General features: G+C 34.5%; 1 protein-coding gene across 2 annotated transcripts in view; it reads right to left on the reverse strand.

Moving 5' to 3' along the window:
- LOC148946053 (uncharacterized) overlaps positions 1-19798 on the reverse strand; it is a 349628-nt gene that overhangs the window by 97020 nt on the left and 232810 nt on the right. The window contains exon 8 of one of the 2 annotated variants that reach the window (XM_089097872.1): positions 18202-18328. The exons of the other annotated variant lie outside the window; for it this stretch is intronic. Within the exon in view, the coding sequence (XP_088953998.1) occupies positions 18278-18328 (51 nt within the window). The 3' untranslated portion in view covers positions 18202-18277. Of the gene's footprint in view, positions 1-18201; positions 18329-19798 lie in introns of those variants that run through there. 2 annotated transcript variants of the gene reach the window in all.

Here is a 19798-nt window from a genome sequence, read left to right on the forward strand (position 1 = left end):
TGGTGTTGAGGTATCCAAAAAGCTGTAAAGTATAGTTGTGGATGAAAAATATAAGTACTTCAAGTTGCAAAATGGGTTTAGGAGGAAAATTAAGAAAGTAACTTGCTCTGAAATGCCTCTTGAAAGGTATTTCTTGGTGTTGAGGTATCCAAAAAGCTGTAAAGTATAGTTGTGGGTGAAAAAAATAAGTACTTCAAGTTGGAAAATGGGTTTAGGAGGGACATTAAGAAAGTAACTTGCTCTGAAATGGTCTTTGAAAAGTATTTCTTGGTGTTGAGGTATCCAAAAAGCTGTAAAGTATAGTTGTGAGTGAAAAAGATAAGTACTTCAAGTTGGAAAATGGGTTTAGGAGGGAAATTAAGAAAGTAACTTGCTCTGAAATGGTCTTTGAACGGGTATTTCTTGGTGTTGAGGTAACCAAAAAGCTGTAAAGTATAGTTGTGGGTGAAAAAGATAAGTACTTCAAGTTGGAAAATGGGTTTAGGAGGGACACTAAGAAAGTAACTTGCTCTGAAATGGTCTGTGAAAAGTAATTCTTGGTGTTGAGGTATCCAAAAGCTGTAAAGTATAGTTGTGGGTGAAAAATATAAGTACTTCAAGTTGCAAAATGGGTTTAGGAGGGATATTAAGAAAGTAACTTGCTCTGAAATGGTCTTTGAAAAGTATTTCTTGGTGTTGGGAAACTCAAAAAGCTGTAAAGTATAGTTGTGGGTGAAAAAGATAAGTATTTCGAGTTGCAAAATGGGTTTAGAAGGAACATTAAGAAAGTAACTTGCTCTGAAATGGTCTTTGAAAGGTATTTCTTGTTGTTGAGGTATCCAAAAAGCTGTAAAGTATAGTTGTGAGTGAAAAAGAAAAGTAATTCTAGTTGTAATTTTTTTTTCTGAGTTGCAGTGAGTAATTAAATTTCTATGATATGGTCTTTGAAAAATATTCCTTGTTGGTGATTTATACAAAAATCTTTAAATTTAACGGTGGGTGAAAATGATAAGTATTCCAAATTGGAAAATGGGCTTAGGAGGAACATTAAGAAAAGAAATTGCTCTGAAATGGTCTTTGAAAAGTATATCTTAATGTTGAGGTATCCAAAAAGCTGTAAAGTATAGTTGTGGATGAAAAAAATAGGTACTTCAAGTTAGAAAATGGGTTTAGGAGGGACATTAAGAAAGTAACTTGCTCTGAAATGGTCTTTGAAAAGAATTTCTTGGTGTTGAGTTATCCCAAAAGTTGTAAAGTATTGTTGTGGGTGAAAAAGATAAGTACTTCAAGTTGGAAAATGGGTTTAGGAGGGACATTAAGAAAGTAACTTGCTCTGAAATGGTCTTTGAAAAGTATTTCTTGGTGTTGAGGTATCCAAAAGGCTGTAAAGTATAGTTGTGGATGAAAAAGATAAGTACTTCAAGTTGGAAAATGGGTTTAGGAGGGACATTAAGAAAGTAACTTGCTTGTCTTAGTCGATTACGTCATTCTATGCCCATAAATGAATTCCCGTCATGACCTTCTGATAGGGTTCTACCGATTATGTAATCAATTTCTCAGAAATCCATTTGTCCTAGTTGATTACGTCAGTCTATGACCATAAATGGATTCCCGTCAGAACCTCCTGATAGGGTTCTACCGATTATGTAATCAATTTCTCAGAAATTCAATTGTCTTAGTCGATTACGTCATTCTATGCCCATAAATGAATTCCCGTCATGACCTTCTGATAGGGTTCTACCGATTATGTAATCAATTTCTCAGAAATCCATTTGTCCTAGTTGATTACGTCATTCTATGCCCATAAATGTATTCCCGTCATGACATTCTGATAGGGTTCTACCGATTATGTAATCAATTTCTCAGAAATCCATTTGTCATAGTTGATTACGTCATTCTATGCCCATAAATGGATTCCCGTCACGAGCTCCTTATAGGGTTCTACCGATTATGTAATCAATTTCTCGGGAGTTCTCTCCCTTCGATTACGCAATCAATATATCTCTTCCCCACCTTCCCCTTAGAAACATCAAATTAATTCCCCTTTCTTGAATCAATAATTCCCCTTAGAAACAACAATTAATTCCCCTTTCGTGAATCAATAATTCCCCTTAGAAACAACAAATTAGTTCCCCTTTCTTGAATCAATAATTCCCCTTAGAAACAACAAATTAATTCCCCTTTCGTGACATATCAATTAATCTTGACATCACCTGTCAAACATTATTAAACTTCGCCGGGAAACAATTTGATTAATGATTAACAGTACCTGTCAGACATTATTAAACTTTGCCCGGAAACAATTTGATTAATGACTGATTTTAGGTAATTGACCCCATTAACCACGTGTTCTCCCTAATGACTCTATGCCCATATTTAGTGTTAAAAAAAGTCGTAGGTGGCAGCAGGGGTGAATCGTCGGAGCTCCTGAGGCCTTTCTACTGATAAAAACGTTCTTCATATGGTTTTAGACCATGGAAAGGTGATTGGCTACCTTAGAATTGGCCATCTCTGGCATTTCGACCCTCTTTGAGTGAACTTTGATGTTTGGTGGCACAACCTGGCAGAGAACACGACTCTACTGTGGCAAAAACTCCTTTGTTACTTGGAAAGTGCGCTAAGTATGGCAATGCCGTTTGGAATGAACCCTTTCCTACCATTCTACAACTACTGGTTCGCTAAGGATTACCCTGGGGGAAAAAACAAGAAAAAAAGACACATGTCAGTGCTTCCTATACAAAACAGTAGTTTTCCTTGTTTGAGTTTTTGAAAAAATTGATCAAATTTTGAATAAGTTTGATACGCTTTGAAAGTCTTTAGTGATAACTCTGTGACAAGACCGTTATGGTTATTGTGGCACATCAAAATGATGGACAATTCTTCTATATAGCCAATAAGACTGAGGTTAACATACGGTCTAAACTAATTTAAAAGCTGTTTATTCAGTCACTTAGTCTTATAGGCTGCAAAGCTGCGAGGTAAAGCCTTCTGTAAACAAATATATAATCCATTCAAATTCAACAATTATTTTAAATTATTTGTAAGTCCATTATCCGTAAATGTGTCAATCAAAAGACGGGTACAAAAAAGAAAAAAAAAAACGTAATGTACACTCTTTGTTAGGACCACAGAAAAGAAACTCTTCCATTCACAAAATTCTCTTACTCCTACCACCCCTCAAAGAAAAAGAAAAAAAAACTGAAAATTTTAGCTAGGTCTCTCAGCTGTGAGACAAACAAAATAGACTTTTGATGTGAACTACATGTGACGTTTGTCGCCATTTCAATTAAACCAATGACCTTATTAAACCAAATTGCAAGTTATCCAAAATAAAGTAAAGAGCTATAACGAACAGAAATTATCTGATACAAGCGGGGGCTTCAATCCTCTAAAGTCCTCATTCTTGATATTAAACTTTCAGGAGTGTTTTAATGAAAGCATTTCAGGGTGCAATGTATAAAGCCAGATCATAATTCGAGATTTAGTTTGTATCGATTATCTTTCCAAACATTAGATTAGAAAATTATGTTGTTTAACCCCAATGCAAATATACAAGCCCTTCCATTCTCGAAGTGATGTAATACGAACTACAAAAAAAAAAAAAAAAAAAAAAAAAAAAAAAAAAAAAATGTAATATTAGTCTTGTTTAGAGCATTTATTTTTGCAGCATCGGTAAAAATGACGAACATAGAAGAGAACTTTTCACTTTTCTCCTAAAGTTTACCAAATAGCACTTGGGCTTACAATACGGTTAGTTTGTTCATCTGTATAAAATAGAGAGGGTCTCTATTTCCAAAAATTATATAATAAAAAAAAAAATATTAAGTTTATTTGAAGTCCGAACTCCAAGTCACTATTCCCACCTTTCAAAACAAATTCACATATACATTTTTTATTTGAAATTAGTTTGCTTGAAATGCCTTTGTTTCCCAAATTTTTCTTTGAAAAACGTAAAATATTCTTGACAAAATTTTATGTATTAATCATACTCACAAAAAATGTAAAATAATTTCTATTCATCGTAACTTACAACATCACCCTTTAATTCAATTTAAAATCGGTTTGGTTTTGTTATAATCTAATGGACTAAAATATTCACTCGGCCCGTGCTTCTTTCTTCTAAAATTTATGAGATAAACATGGACAGTCACTGGGTAGATGTGGGGGATGGCAATTCAACACCCGAAAAGATCACAAATTTCATCATTGTGTGAAAATCTGTTAATATCAGTGAACATAAGACGTTTTTCACAAACTGATCTGTTTTGAACCTCCATCCCCGGATAAATGCTCGCAGACTTATCCTGTCCAATTATAGAACAGGCGGGGACCTGTCGCCATTTTCAATGGCAAAATATTTTGCCATTTACAGGCAAAATCAAGCACTATTCTTAGAAACATTATGTCAATGGCAATTCCAGTTATATATGCATTTATATGACTATAGCTTCAATTGTTTAGAAAAGTAATTGAATATCACTAAGTGATTTACACAAGTTCGTTAAGTATCAGGATTGCTTTCACAACAGCTGGAACTTTATTTTGTCGGAAGTCCTATTTAGAATAAATATTTTGATACAAAGTACGCTACTAAGTGAATGATGGCTTGTTAAGGAGCTGTTAAAGAGCCGTTAACCAGCTTCATGCCAAAAAAAAAAGTTTTGCTTTAGGAAAATAAACATTTTGTTTTATGTTTTTACAAGTCCTGTCGCAAAGTTTAATCACAAAGGCTTAGATATATTAACAAAACACCATTTAACAACATTGCAAGTTCCCCCAACAGGGAGCATACAGCTCGTATAATTGGGGTTAAACTCCTTAATGATATCAGTAACACTATTAATAGAAAAAATGGACAGAACGAAAACAACAACAAAAAGTAATAAAATAATACACAAAATATAATGATGCCCAAAAATATAAACCAGATAAATAAATAAATCAAATATATAAGTCAAAACAAAATTGAAATGAATAATGACAAGAAAAATATACATAAAACATGCATAAATATAAAAAAGAAGAAAAGACCCCACCAAAGGAAAATAGAAACAAAAATCAATATAATCCACAATTAGGCAAATATTCAATTCCCATCGTCAAGGCATTTCCTTATATAATCCATCTAAATTTAGCCTTATACAGATTACCAAAAATCTAATTTGATCAGTATCCGCTTTCAGTAAGGAAATAGAACATGGAAATAGTATTTCAATGACGAGTTAAAAAAAGTAAAATTATTCAATACCTGTCACAGTTCGAACTCCTAGTTTGTTTGTTTTTTTTCTTCTTTTTTTTAGAAGGGGAAAAAGAACTAATTAAGGATTTTCATATCCAAGTTAACCACGAAATCTTATCCAAAGATATTGTTCACAAAAAAAGAGCTTCTTCGTTAAGGTGAACTTAAGAAACAAGTGTTATATTTTGGTCTTAAGGACTCTATGGTACAAGAGAGACTGGGAGCCCAGAATAGTGTTATTTTTTCTTACTTGTGTTTTATTTATTAGTATTGTTTTGTCATGGTTGAATCGCTAGCTGCAACCTAGTAAAGAGCGAGCCACATCCCACAGTAACCGACAGTTTAAAAACGACTTTCGTATAAAAAAGTGTCTAGCGAAAGAAAACTTGCAGCTTGACGCTTACTCGGGAATGTAGTTATTATTTTAATAAATCTTCACAGTAAATGTTTATTGCGAAATTTTTTTTTTTGGGAATCTTGGAAAGAGTTTGGAATCCCTCGAAAATGTAAGAAGATAGAAATTAAACGTGCACCATTACAATTACCATGATCGAAAGTCCTCTACAGGGGATTTACGTATCCCCACCTTGAATAACAAGGAAAATCCCTTTTTTGCATGGGTAGTACTTATTTGTCTTTTTTTTTACCAGGACTAGAAGGTCACCAAAATACCCCAAAGAGCTTTTTAAGGGCTCATTGGAAAGACAATTTTTATGCCGACTATCCATCTGTAAATTCAGCTTGATACCGCCATAATAAAGGGCCAAGTGGCTCCAAAAAGTGGAATTTTTGGAGCCATTTCTCGAGTGGAAAAGATGAGAAGCAAGAAAACGGTACCATCATAATAATTTGATCACGATAATTACATCCTGATCATAAGAATTTCCATGGTCAAAAATCCTTAAACTGGATGAATGTTTAAAATCTGTTTTTTGAATGCTCCCCCTCGTACTCCTCTTGGCAAGTGAAACTTAAAAACCACCTTTGGGAAGGAAAACGCCCCGTGTAAAAATGTTTTCACTCAAATTCACAGCTTATTAAGGAATATTGATATATAGTATTTACGTTTATCTCAACGGTAAAAGTAAATTGTGAAATCAAATTTCTGGGAATCTCAAAAAAGAGCATGTAACCCTAATGTGTCTCATTGGATTTTCTTTTTTCATAAGCACTGGCGGAGAGCTGGGACACCACAGGAGCGTCCAAATGTGTAATTAAGTAAAGTTTTCACAATCAAGGTTTTACATTTCCGTCTCCTTAGGGCGTGCATAGATTGGTGTCTGAGTCGTACGTCACACAGTGGCTTGTCATTTAGGGACATATAGAAGGGACCTAATTTTAACCTAGTATTCTTCATAATATTATGATTTTGATGATCATTTTTTTTTTAATGTTGAAGTTCAAGAAGAAAGAATAAAAAAAAGTTATATTTTCTTATGAGATCCTCAAAATTCTTTCTGGCATCGTGGCAGAAACATTACAACAATAATAACACGGACTTCTGTAAATATTATGAGCTATATATAAAAAAAATTTAACTGTCCTTCAATTTTCTAAAATCTCAATGCATTTTATATAGGACAATATTTATTAAATAATCGTTTTTTTTAAATGCAATTCCCCAAAGACACTACTACTACCACTATTACTGCTACACTACTACTGCCACTTTTACTACTACTAACGACGGCTGACTGTCGCACCAAGCCACCTGAAACCAACACAGATACTTACGCTCCTCCTCAGCTACAATCTGTTCAAAGCCTTCTTCTTCACAACCTTCTGAGAAGTTACGATATCCCTTAAATCCTTTTCTACGACCTCCTCTCACCCCGTTCAAGGTTCAGGTTCAGGTTCATACATTTTTATTAAAAAAAAAACAACTCAATGTGAAAAAAAGTCGCAAAAACGCAAGAAGATGGTTGAAAAAGCGACCGGTTGGATATCATGCATGCCAAATCATCAAACCAATTAACATGAAAAAAGGGGAAAAAAATAATAATAACAGAAAATAATGATAAATATATAATGGCACAAAATAAAAAAAAAAAAAATAAATAAAATATCTAAAAAAAAAAAAAAAAGCAATATCTCAAACCTTTAAAACAACCAAATTCCTGAAAAGAAATTATTTTTAATACGGGTTTTAATTTGCGGCACACTTTAAGCTTAACAAACAGAATCTGGTAACGAATTCCAAACTGATGGGCCCATGTGTCTGGTCACTTGACTCGCTCTCGTTGTGTTCCGTGGCTCAGATGCAAGACTAGCCGCACTCCTAGTCGAATAATCGTGATAAAACGAATTAAGCTTAAAAATATTCATAAAAAAATCCGGTGCAAAACCATTCAGACACTGAAATACAAAAACTCCAATTTGATAATCCCTTATTTCACCAACCTTTAAAATCTTAAACTTTCTAAAAAGTGATTCAGTGCTATCAACACCACGATCATACCTTCCAATCAACCTTATAGCCTTATTCTGCAGAACTTGAACTCTTCTAAAATTGCAACTAAAATTACTCGCCCAAATCAAACAACCATAATTTATATAAGGCGCTATTATGGAAAAATAAAATAAAAGCAGAATTCTCAAAGGTAAAAAATTTTGAAAACGGTTCGGAACTCTAAGGCCTCGAGCCAGCTTGCATGCTTTGATGTCGCAGTGTTTTCTCCAACTCAAGTTTCGATCCAGGATGAATCCCAGATATCGGATCTCTTCGACTTGTGAGAGCGGTAGGCCATTGTAAATAATGACACCAGGGAGAGTGGGAGCAGAACCAGTCCTCGTAAACATCATAAAATTAGTTTTGATGCATTGACGCTAAGTAGGCTAGCACAAACAAATTCATGTAGGCCATTCAGCGCCTTATTAGCCTTGAACAAGAGCTCTTGCAGCGACTTTGCTGCAATCACTAAAGCCGTGTCGTCAGCAAAAGAAGTAACTGAAGCTCCGGGAATGTAGAATCTCATTGTGTCTACAAATATCAGGTAAAGGAGAGGACCAAGAACTGAGCCCTGTGGAACACCACACTTTATGGGAAACGGCTGAGAAGATTTGTTACTCAAAGTCACTCGTAGCTTCCGTTCACTTAAATACGATTCAAACCAATTTAAAACACTACCCTTTATGCCTAATAAATTGTGTAGTACACAATTTTGGTTGGATAACCCTTCAGCGGGAGTTGGTTTTTTATTGTTTGATTTTTTACAATGGCATTTAAATCTATAAATGTTGAATTCAAATCGATAAAGTAGTCTTAATTGGAATAAATTTGAAAATGGATATTTTCAGAGTGCAGTTGTTGTGGATAAAATTTTTCGTAGTATCCATGTTTTACACTGACATCTAAATTCTCCGCATTGAAAAAATTTGGAGATGAAGTGACTGAAGGGTGAGAATCTTTATAGGGCAGATATGCCATTTTTCTAGGAAAAGAAATCCGTTTTGGACCTTTTTATTCTCTTTGATGCCTTCCGGGCTGGTTTGAGACTGATGAGTGACTGGGTCTTTCTCATCCTTTTTAAACCTTTTCCATGTTGTTTAAATCGCTTGCCGAGGGATTGCGCCCTTGACCTGAGATTTCGCTAAGCACTTTGTTTATTATCTTTCCCAGACCCCCAATCATATAATTTAGAGGACGCAAAATCCACTGCAACCGTTGCATTATATTTTTTAGCCAGGGGTAGCGCAGAACGAAACAGCTTAGCAAACTAATTGCCAAGACCGTAACCAGACATTGACGAACGACCCCTATAACAGCCCATTCCATGTCCTAACTGTCGTGCCCCAAGAGCAGCAGCAAAGCAATCAATAATAAAAAATGAATTTTATTAGCCATTTCACTGAATGGGTCGAAAATGACATGTTATTACAGCCAAACCTTTTGTTATCGCTAGTGGATCAGCCAATTCGCTTCTTAATGTTAAGTGACAGAGCTCCAAATACGAAGTGTTGACTGGAATGTATTGAAGGTGCTTTATATTGTAGTGGTGAATGTGTTCATTAGAGGTTTTTCATTCAACAACACGTAGGAGTGGGACATTGGTTTTGCCAACTCTTGATCCGTCGACAAGGGATGCATAAAGAAATATTCAACTGTCCGAGGAGAAACCGGGTGGATACTTGGCGAAAATGACACGATTCATGCAAATAGCGCTTCCTGCACTTTTACCGTTGATTACATTATGTTTAAAACCAAGCACATCTCTTATATTATCATTGAGAATAACCTTTTTATTGTCAATGGGCGAACTAATGTAGATTTTACCCTCTTTCTTTGAATAATTGAATTGAACCACGATTTCAACCACGATTTGCAATACTAGTAAATATGTCAAGTCCTTGTATGAATTTTGGGCTGGGATCAATCTTCTTTATTTGATCATAAGATTCTTGCCATATACTATAGCAATAATAGATATTTTTTGGGTTCTCTAAGAACATTTTATCACGGTTTTGAATTATTTTCGTTAAAAGTGACATTTTGCCAGACATGATCTGAAGGGTGTTTATAATTTACACATACTCTTCCAATCAGTGTTGCCACCCAGGCCTGGAATTTACTAAATCTGAGAGGAAAAATTTACTAAATTGCATCTGTTTTTACTAAATGGTCGAAATTTTTTTGTCGAGTGCACCATCAAGCATCGATTTTTTCTATACGAGGATAATCAATAAGATTTTCCGAACCCTTTTTCCTTTTTCTTTTTTTTCTCTTTTACTCTTTTATTTCGTTTTCATAGTATGATTGAAAATTCCGGAAACCTATAAGTTCAAAACTCCTTTTTATTGGATTATTTGGATGTGCTACTGGATAGACTTTATATTCCAGATCCGGTATATATTCCAAGACGTCATACAAGAGTCTGGAATCTTGAATTCTGGAGTTTCTGCTGGCGAAGCCCGAATTAAACTTTATCAATGGTCTTCAGGTTGTAAAATTCAGATATATTGAAAAAGTATGAGAGTCTGGGAGAATTTTCTGAAAACAAATTAAGCCGGCATATCAGTCCTGATTTTAAATAGTTTGCCTTTCAAAGCGAGTATCAAGAAGAAGCCGAGAGAAAAGTAAAGATTTTTAAGCGCTATGGTTGACGCGAAATCGCAAAATAGAGAGCAATAGTAGCCATAATATCTAGCGTAATTGAAATCAGATTTTGTAATGATGGACCCTAATTTAACACTAATTTTACCTAATTACTAAATTTAAACACTAATTACTAAATTTAACCTAATTTCCCCCCTGAATTTATGGAAAATAATAAAAGTTGTGTTTACTATAAATCGTGACTTTCTACTAGATTTCGGGAAATTTCCTAGATCCTCTAAATTTAATAGATTGTTTTAATTTTACTAGATCTACTAAAATCCTTCTGAGGATGACCCTGCTTCCAATGTCAAAATGCGACTAACCTAACCTAACCTCAATCTGTTGAATAAATAGTCAAGAAAAAGAATACATGGTTTTTTTAATTCATATATATGCAACAAAATTTAAAAATAAACACTGGAATATATTTACTATGAAAACTTACAAAATAAACACATGAATATATTTACAATGTACATTTCAAAAACACTGGGGGAGCCCCGGCTAGCCCGGGAGACGGCCAGCGGGCACGGCGACCGGGAGGTGCCGCGGGCAGTGAGCGGAAGGTACGGCAGCCGGTGACAAGATAAAATAAACACTTTAAAATTACCTCTTTTCGCAATATATACGTCACAAGATTGGCACTACTTTTTTTCTAGTCATTTTTATCTATTTATATAGATTTATATTTTTTTTTCGTTGCGCAAAGCGGTAATTTTAAAGTGTTTATAAGTGTTTATTTTATCTTGTCACCAGCTGCCGTACCACAGCTCGCTGCCAGCGAGCTGTGGTACGGCGCAGCGGTACGGTGGTACGGTGGTACGGTGGTACGGTGGTACGGTGGCAGCGAGCTCGCTGCCACCTTCCGGCCACCACACCTGCTGACCGCGACCCGCTGGCCACCTTCCATCCCAGTCGGGGCTCCCCCAGTGTTTTTAAAATGTACATTGTAAATATATTCATGCGTTTATTTTGTAAGTTTTGATAGTAAATATATTCCAGTGTTTATTTTTAATTTTGTTGTATATATATATGAGAATTAAAGAAACCATGTATTCTATTTCTTGACTATTTTTTCAACAGATTGAGGTTAGGTTAGGTTAGTTACATTTTAACATTGAAAGAGTATGTATCAATTTAGCACACCCTTTAGATCATTTCTTAGCGGACAGTCCATGTCTGGCAAAATGCCACTTTTAACTAAAATAATTCAAAACCGTAATAAAATGTTTTTAGAAAACCCTAAAAATATCTTTTATTGCCATAGTGTATGGCAAGAATCTTAGGACAAAATAAAGAAGATTGATCCAAGCATAAAATTCATACAAGGACTTGACGTGTTTACTAGTATTGCCCCAAACTCGTGGTTGATTATTGACGATTTAGCTGAATCTATTGAAGAATGGTCACAGGAAATGTTATAATCATTCACGGTCCGATCCCTTCGGAAAAAAATTTATTTAACTATTTTGCCCCATAGTCTTTTTCCTCAGAGTAAATGTATGAGAACAATTGCCATGAATTGTACCTACTATATCATCTATAGAGTTGTTTGCGATTCAAGTTCCCTTATAACTCTAAACAAACAAATCTACCCTGGTGAACCCAAAATTTTACTTTCCGCATACAATCAAGCAACTAGTAAACCTTATGGTTACATATTATTGGACCTGAATCAAAACACACCCGAAGAGTTCCGTGTAGTCACCGATATTTTGAGTAATAGAATTACTGTATATCTACCCGTGAATAGCAAAAAAGTTCATTAGTCGCCATCATGACACTGAAGAAGCTACATAAAAACCGACATTTATTTTCCGAGCTAGCCAATTCAGAACAACGACTTAGAAAAGTAATACTCAAGAATGGTGTTGACAAGAAATTTATCAATCTCTTGTCTGAACTTTGTTTAAATTTAATGGAAGGTAATTTTCAATTGTCAGATCTTGTTTAGCAGCAGACTAAGCAACGTAGATCACTTGTACGCACTCTAGCTTGCACAAAGAAAGCAAATTGTAAAAGGAAACGTCTTGTTCAAGTGGTTGGTAACTTCTTTTCGGTGTTACTACCGATAATCGCCGGACTTGTAAATACTCTTCTTTAGAAATGGCTAAACCTTATAAGTTGACACCAATTGAACTTGCCCTGTCATCCAAAGATCCCTTTGAAGATAATCTTTATAAATTTATTAATAATGAAACAATTTCCGATGAGGAAAAGATAATTTTGCTTCGAAATGCCTTTCGTCGTGCCAATAAACATTAAACTTCTCGTGAAAAACCGCTCAATTTCATTGTCATTGATCAACCTTCTGATAATAGTGAAAGTTTTGAAACATCGAAAAAAGAAGATTTATTAACAAGTGTTGTAGATTTTTTGCCTCCATACTTTCGTGAACAAGGTAAAAGACTCTTGACGTATATCCAGGGCAAGCCCTACAATTTAATTGATTTATTATCAGATCTGATTGCAAATCGTAAAAGAGTCGAATCCTTTGATAGTCATTTATATAATTTTTCAAAGTCGTCAAATTTCCTAAAAGTCTTATCGGCAATAAGCAAATTTTAAAGAAATTAAAAGAACATAGTCCATTAAAGGTAGAAGATAATGATTTTAAATCTTTCTCGGAAAATAATAGAACACCCAGTGGCAATATTACAACGGTGGTAGTTGGATAAAAGAGAAGACGTATTAATTCACCTGGTGGTATACAAAAGGGTAGCGGACGACTAAAATCAAAATGGATCAAGTTTTGAAAGGTGTTTAGGAAAATATTGGAGAGCCAGGAAGTTTCAGTTCTCCCACTACACTTTCTCAAGTCACCAGAGTTGAAAAGAAGTTAGCAAAAGAGTATTTACAGAAGGGACCCGGTTATACTCTACTTCGAAATCATAGGACCAGAAGTTGTGACTCTCGAAAAACTAAAGCCTTTTATCCTCTTCATATATTACAAGCAAATCTTTTGACTGTAAACGCGATTAAAAGACGTCATAATATACCGAACAAGTATATTTTACTTGCAATAAGTGCTTTTAGTCAGTATGCATATGCACTTCCCTTGCATTCAAAGAGGGGCAATGAAGTTGCTGAAACTCTTCAATCTATCTTTCACCAGGATTTTTATAAAAAAATTCAAACTGACCAGGTTAGTAAATTTGTTAATCCACATGCCAAGAAGGTTTTATTGAAATATAATACAATGCTCTATAATAGTCATAGTCCCTTAAAGAGGTCATTGGCTGAACTTTTAATACGAACAATTCGACTTTTAATTCCAAGGTATTGTAAATTGAGAAATACGGCTGCATTTATTCATGATTTTGCCAAAGTTATGATGATTTATGATCATCGCCCTAATCGAACCTTGTTCAATACTAGTCCTCAGGAAGTTCATCATAGTGACAATACACATTTATTTAAACAATATTCTAATGAAAAGGCAGAGAAGAAAAAAATTAATGTTGGTGATACTGTTTGAATCAATCGTACACGAAAAATTTTCGAAAAGGGAAATTATCTGTGGTCCACTGAACTTTTTAAAGTGGCAAAAATCCTAGACACTAAACCTACAACGTATCGGTTGTTTGACATGAAAGATGAAGAGATTCTTTGCGGTTTTTATGATTATGAATTAGAAAAAGTTGGAAATAGTGAAATAGCAAATTGAAAAGGTATTAAAGACTCGTACTCGCAAAGGTAAGCGACAGTTGCTTGTTCACTGGCTAGGATACAACTCGGATTTTGATTCGTGTTTACCCGCTGAAGACGTTCATAATGTCTGAATGTTCTTACGTGACATTCATGTCCAATATTTCTGATCATCTTTATGACGATTTGAATGAAACGAGCAATTTTTGGACAAAATTTTCTCCGGTCATTAAATTTGAGGGAAGGTATGAAGTTGCTCTAGTAGATTGTATTCTTAAAAATATATATGATATCCTAAGAAAGAATCAAGTATACAATATAAAAATTAGACCCCATGATTGGCCAATTGTTAACGATCAATATGTAATTGAAAATATGATTTCATTTGAATACCCCTTTGTCACAATACTATATAAGGGGATTGGGATTATGAGCGAATTATGTCATGCAATCAACAAAAAAATTCCACTCGTAAAAATGGAGCCTTTCAATTCAATTATTCAAAGAAAGAGGGTAAAATCTACATTAGTTCGCCCATTGACAATAAAAAGGTTATTCTCAATTATAATCTAAGAGAAGTGCTTGGTTTTAAACATAATCTAATCAACGGTAAAAATGCAGGAAACGTTAGTGGCATGAATGGTGTTATTTTAGCAGAGTATCCACCGGGTTTCTCCTCGGACAGTTGTATATAACTTTATGTATCCTTTGTCAAGAGATCAAGAGATGGCAATACCAGTGTTCCACTCCTACGTGTTATTGAACAGAAAACCTCTAATGACCATATTCATCTTTACAATATAAGGCATCTTCAATACGTTCCAGTCAATATTTCGTATTTGGAGCTCTGTCAGTTAACATAAAGAAGCAAAATGGGTGAACCACTACTAATAACAAAAGGTTTGGCTGTAATGACATGTCATTTTTGACCCATTCAGTGATATGACTACTAGAACTCAGTTTGTATGTCCTGATAATGATTGCTATGCGACCCCTCGATGAGCGATTGAAACAACATGGAAAAGGTTTAAAAGGGAGAAGAAATACCCCCTCACTCATCAATCTCAAGCCAGCACAGAAGCGTAAAGCATCAAAGAAAATAAAAAGATCCAAAAAGGATTTCTTTTCCTAGAAAAATGGAATATCTACCCTATAAAGATTCTAACCCTTCAGTCACATCATCTCTAAATCTTTTCAATGATGAAAATGTATATGTCAGTGTAAAACATGGATACTACGAACAATTTAACCGCAACAACCGCTCTCTGAAAATGTCAATTTTCAAATTTATTCCAATGGAGACTACTTTATCGATTTGAATTCAACATTTTTAGATTTAAATGTCACTGTAAAAAAATCAGACAATGAAAAACCAAGTGCCGCTGAGGGGTTATCCTACCAAAATTGTGTACTATACAATTTATTTTGACAAACAAGTGTCTATATAAATGGAACATTGGTCAGCACGAGCAATAATCTTTCAAATTATGCAAGTTATATTCAATTCATGTTGATGACTCCAATTTCCTGTAAGCAGTTGAAAGGTATGGCCATTGGATATGAATATAAAACGAATACTGATACTACCATTATTCTTGGAGAGGCGACAACTAAAGATTTACATTTAGTGGGAAAAATAAATCATAAGATATTGAATATACCTCAATGGCTACCTCTTAATGTAAAGATTGATATAAAAATACATCTCGCACCGTCCAATTATATTATGCAAGAAGAATTGGACATTGCACCCGATGTAACAGACTCTCTTACCTCGGCAATACGTCATGTACGGAAACAACAAGTTATTAGTTCTATGGCTTTTGCAATTGAAAAATTAAGAGCCTCTGGAAATAATATCAAATTGTTTCTGCCTCATACAATCACAAATCAACACCATATTGCTACAGGTACGCGTACCTATACTGATTCGTCATTTGTCAAGGGCGAAATTATTTCAAAATTGGCATTGGCTTTTATAAAAAGTGCTACTGCTGTTAGATCATGGACAGATTCCCCACATAAATTTGAACTGTTTGGAATTTCGTCTCTTGTATGTAAAGTAAATTGAATCCCGCTCTACAATTTATCCTTTGATAAATCCTAGAGGACCCTCTCTGAATTGACAATGCAGTCCCTAGATCGAGATTCAAAATTATTCGAAAATGGTATAAGTGGAGAAATATTTGTGAAAACACATGACATCATTGTATTTGGTTTATCCGGTACTCAAGATATGAGTATCGTCCGGAAGAACAATGTGCGGTTAGAGTGAACCTTTGCCAAACCATTGGAGGAAAATATTGCATTAATCTCGCTAAATCAATTTGAAACCTATTGGGAGATTACTCCTGATGGCAGTGTTTTATTAGACTTGACACCATGAACAGGAATCAAATAATTGACGTGTTTAACATGGGCCCATAAATGTCAAAATAGAATTCCTATTGCATACCTTCAGATTTCCTGGAGTATATTCACCATTTTGATAATACCCTTATTATTGTTAATAGCAGTCCATCAAGTGTAAAGACGGGTCATTGGTTATGTATATTTCCAACAAGAAGCAATATAGAATTTTCTGATCCGCTTGGACTACCATATACATTCTACACACCTCACATCAAAAATTTTTTTGAGCAGAGTGGAAAATCTATTATTCAAAATTGGAAGCGGGTACAAGATCTATCAACGAAAAGCTGCGATTTTCATGTCCTATTATATTTAATTTTTCGACGTCGTGGACATACTTTCATGAAATTCCTCAGGATTTATTGCGAAATTCCTCGATTGAAAGACTTTCTAGTTGAAAATACTCTAACCTACCTCTATAATATAAATTTCGCTGCCCTAAAAGTGAAATGCTTTAACAATGTATGGACATTTGTTTATTAATAAAATTTTGTACAAAAAACTGTGTCCTTTAGATTTCTTCTTCTACGTATAGGTAATCATCAGAAATGATAAGTGGTAACAGCTGGTCAGGATTCAACTTGTATTCGTCTTGACGTGTAAAGTCGGGGTCACATTTTCTACAATATAGGGTATCTTCACTTTCATTAAATCTGTTTTTAAAGTCAATAATACTACTCTGATTCATATTATAAAATTCACGTGTTTCAATTTGCTTATTTGAAGCAATGTCATATACCAAATTCTCATATGAAGGATCATTTTCTGTAACAGCCAAATAAAAGTCTGTAGGTTTATAATCATAATAGCCAGTATCTTCATAGTGATGTCATAAAAACCAAACTTTTATTATTCCAGCAATTGAAGGTTAGACCAAGTTCATCTTCCCAAAACAATTTAAAGCCTCGACGATACCATTCTCTTAAAAATAAACTGAACTCACGTTTACAGTTTTTTGCGATTATACTAGTTTAAGTCTTTTCCCATTGATTACATTTACCATAGTGACAATTGGAACATAAAAATACTCTATTATGAGAGTCACAAATCTCTTCAAGACAGGAATTACAGTCTTTAATTTGCACTCATATCCTCTATGCAATTTACATTGATTGTATAATTTACACCTTTCATTATATTCATCCGAAATAGTAAAATTCTCACAGGACGACCAGCTGCCCAAAGTATACAAACATAATGGGCATGTGTAAAACATTTTTCTATGTTGACACTCTCACTTCCAGAAACAAACTGAGTCTAGATCGATAAAAATGTGTCCTAGGAGCGTTGCAAAATTGCCTTCTTTGTAGTGGTTAAGAACAAAACTACAATATCGTTTTGTTTTGTCTCGATTAAAATATCTATAAATTGAGTAAAGTCTTGGGGGCCACGATGACAAAGTTTCATACAATAGTCCAAAGATGGGGAATTGGTTCCCTTTGCATTGTTAAGCAGATCTTGGGAAAATGTCTTTCTTTGAAGAGATAATTCCAGACAGTCATTATCTAAAACTAAACAGTTTTCCAATTTTACGAGATTACGTGAGATTTTATGATTCTCAAAGATATCCATTTAACAGACTCACTAGCAAATACAGACTAAGCGCTTTCTATAAATTGTTCTCTTCAATATATTTCGCCAGCGCATTTAATCCATCTTGTAGTCTCTGTATATGCGCTATATCCACCTTAGCGGCAAAGCACATTTGTTCTTCCGACTTGAATTTGCTTAATGTTATAACATACCCATTATACATCTTGTCCCATTCTAGGGTTAATCGTGAACCCCTAGTAATTTCCATCACCACCTAAGACGTTCTACGTCCCGTTTCATCAACATTTTCAATATTCAGTAGTGTATAAGCATCCATGTTGAGTGTCCCACTTCCAGAAAAAAACTGATTCTCAAAAAATGACTTCTATCCCAAGGCGATGCATTTTTGGACATGATTTTGCCTAGAAACAATGCAAGTTCAGAAAAGGTGTGTGACATGATATAACAATGCATACCAAAGCCTGTCAGACCTCTTTCAACAGAACCAGAATCTTGCCAGGCGAGAATATTGCATAAATGCAGTTACTTTAGAGGGCATGTTGCAGACATATTATGGGGATATGGGCGTGCTTGAACCTTCTGCTATGGGCGTGCTTGAACCAATGGAAGCATCACTACTCCTAGTAATTTCAACCTCTCTCTCATTATATCCCTAAAAATGGGATAGAGCCACATCTTTCGTGCAGCTTACTGTTTCAAATATACTCCACTGCATCCACCATCTTTACTAATATTTAAATAAAAGGAAACATTTTTTCTTAAACTGAGAGTCAGGAGCAAGATTAAAACTTAAAACAAACAGAAATTATTACTTATATGAGGGGGTTGCCCCTCCTCAATACATTTTTATTTACGCTAAAGTTTGACGTTTTGTTCCAATTATTTAAGAATGACTCGTGAAACACAAGGGTCGTTTGATTGGAATAATAACATTATTTAAAAGTTCTAGACAAACTTTACCGTAAAGAGTGAGGTATTGAGGATGGGGAAACCCGCCACATAAATGCTATATTTTTAACATATAGCATATTTATGTTTTAATACATATATGTTTTAATGTTGCTGCTTACTTCCAGATGAAAAAATTTAGTTTTTTTACTTAATTTGTGATTGACATTTAGATAATGCCTGTAAATCCAGCTCCCCAGTAGAAAGGCCTCAGGAGGTCCCATTGCTCACCCCTGCTGCCACCTACAACTTTTTTACATAATTTATGAATGTTTTTATGTCTGTTCGTTGTCAGTGAGAATGGAAAAACAGAATTTTTCTCACTTGAAAAAACATGAATTTTCTCACATTTAAGTATGTTTTATTGGACGGTTATGTTTGTTGGTCAATTTATTTGATATTTTTTTCATAGATGTCAACAGCAATCCATGTCTGTTTTATGGTTCGTTGTCAGTGAGAATGAAAAAACAGGAACTTTCTCACATTTATGGATGTCAACAGCAATTTATGTCTGTTTTATGTCTGTTCGTTGTAAGTGAGTAACAAACATCGCTTCTTTTATATTTAGGCTAGCCTAACCTGAGAACTTGATTTACATAATCGGCGGGGAAATTATTGATTCACGAAGGGGGAACTAAGAAACAAACATGGCTTCTTTGATCTTTAGGCTAACCTAACCTGAGAACTTGATTTACATAATCGCTAGGGGAATGTATTGATTCACGAAGGGGGAATTAAGAAACATTATGGTTTCTTTAATCATAGGTCTGAGGGATAAACGTTCTTTAGGTCAGAGAGAAAAATTAATATTCTATTTTTAAATAGGGCTTCATTGATCTTTAGTGTCAGGAATTAGACATGACGTCACTTGTTATCTTGGAATTATGTGGGAGTCTAAAGAGATAGAAATTCTATTTTTAAAT

This window comes from Artemia sp. Qi Xiang Cuo, chromosome 12, assembly GCF_049724085.1.
Source record: "Artemia sp. Qi Xiang Cuo chromosome 12, ASM4972408v1, whole genome shotgun sequence".
Classification (NCBI taxonomy): Eukaryota; Metazoa; Arthropoda; class Branchiopoda; order Anostraca; family Artemiidae; genus Artemia; species Artemia sp. Qi Xiang Cuo.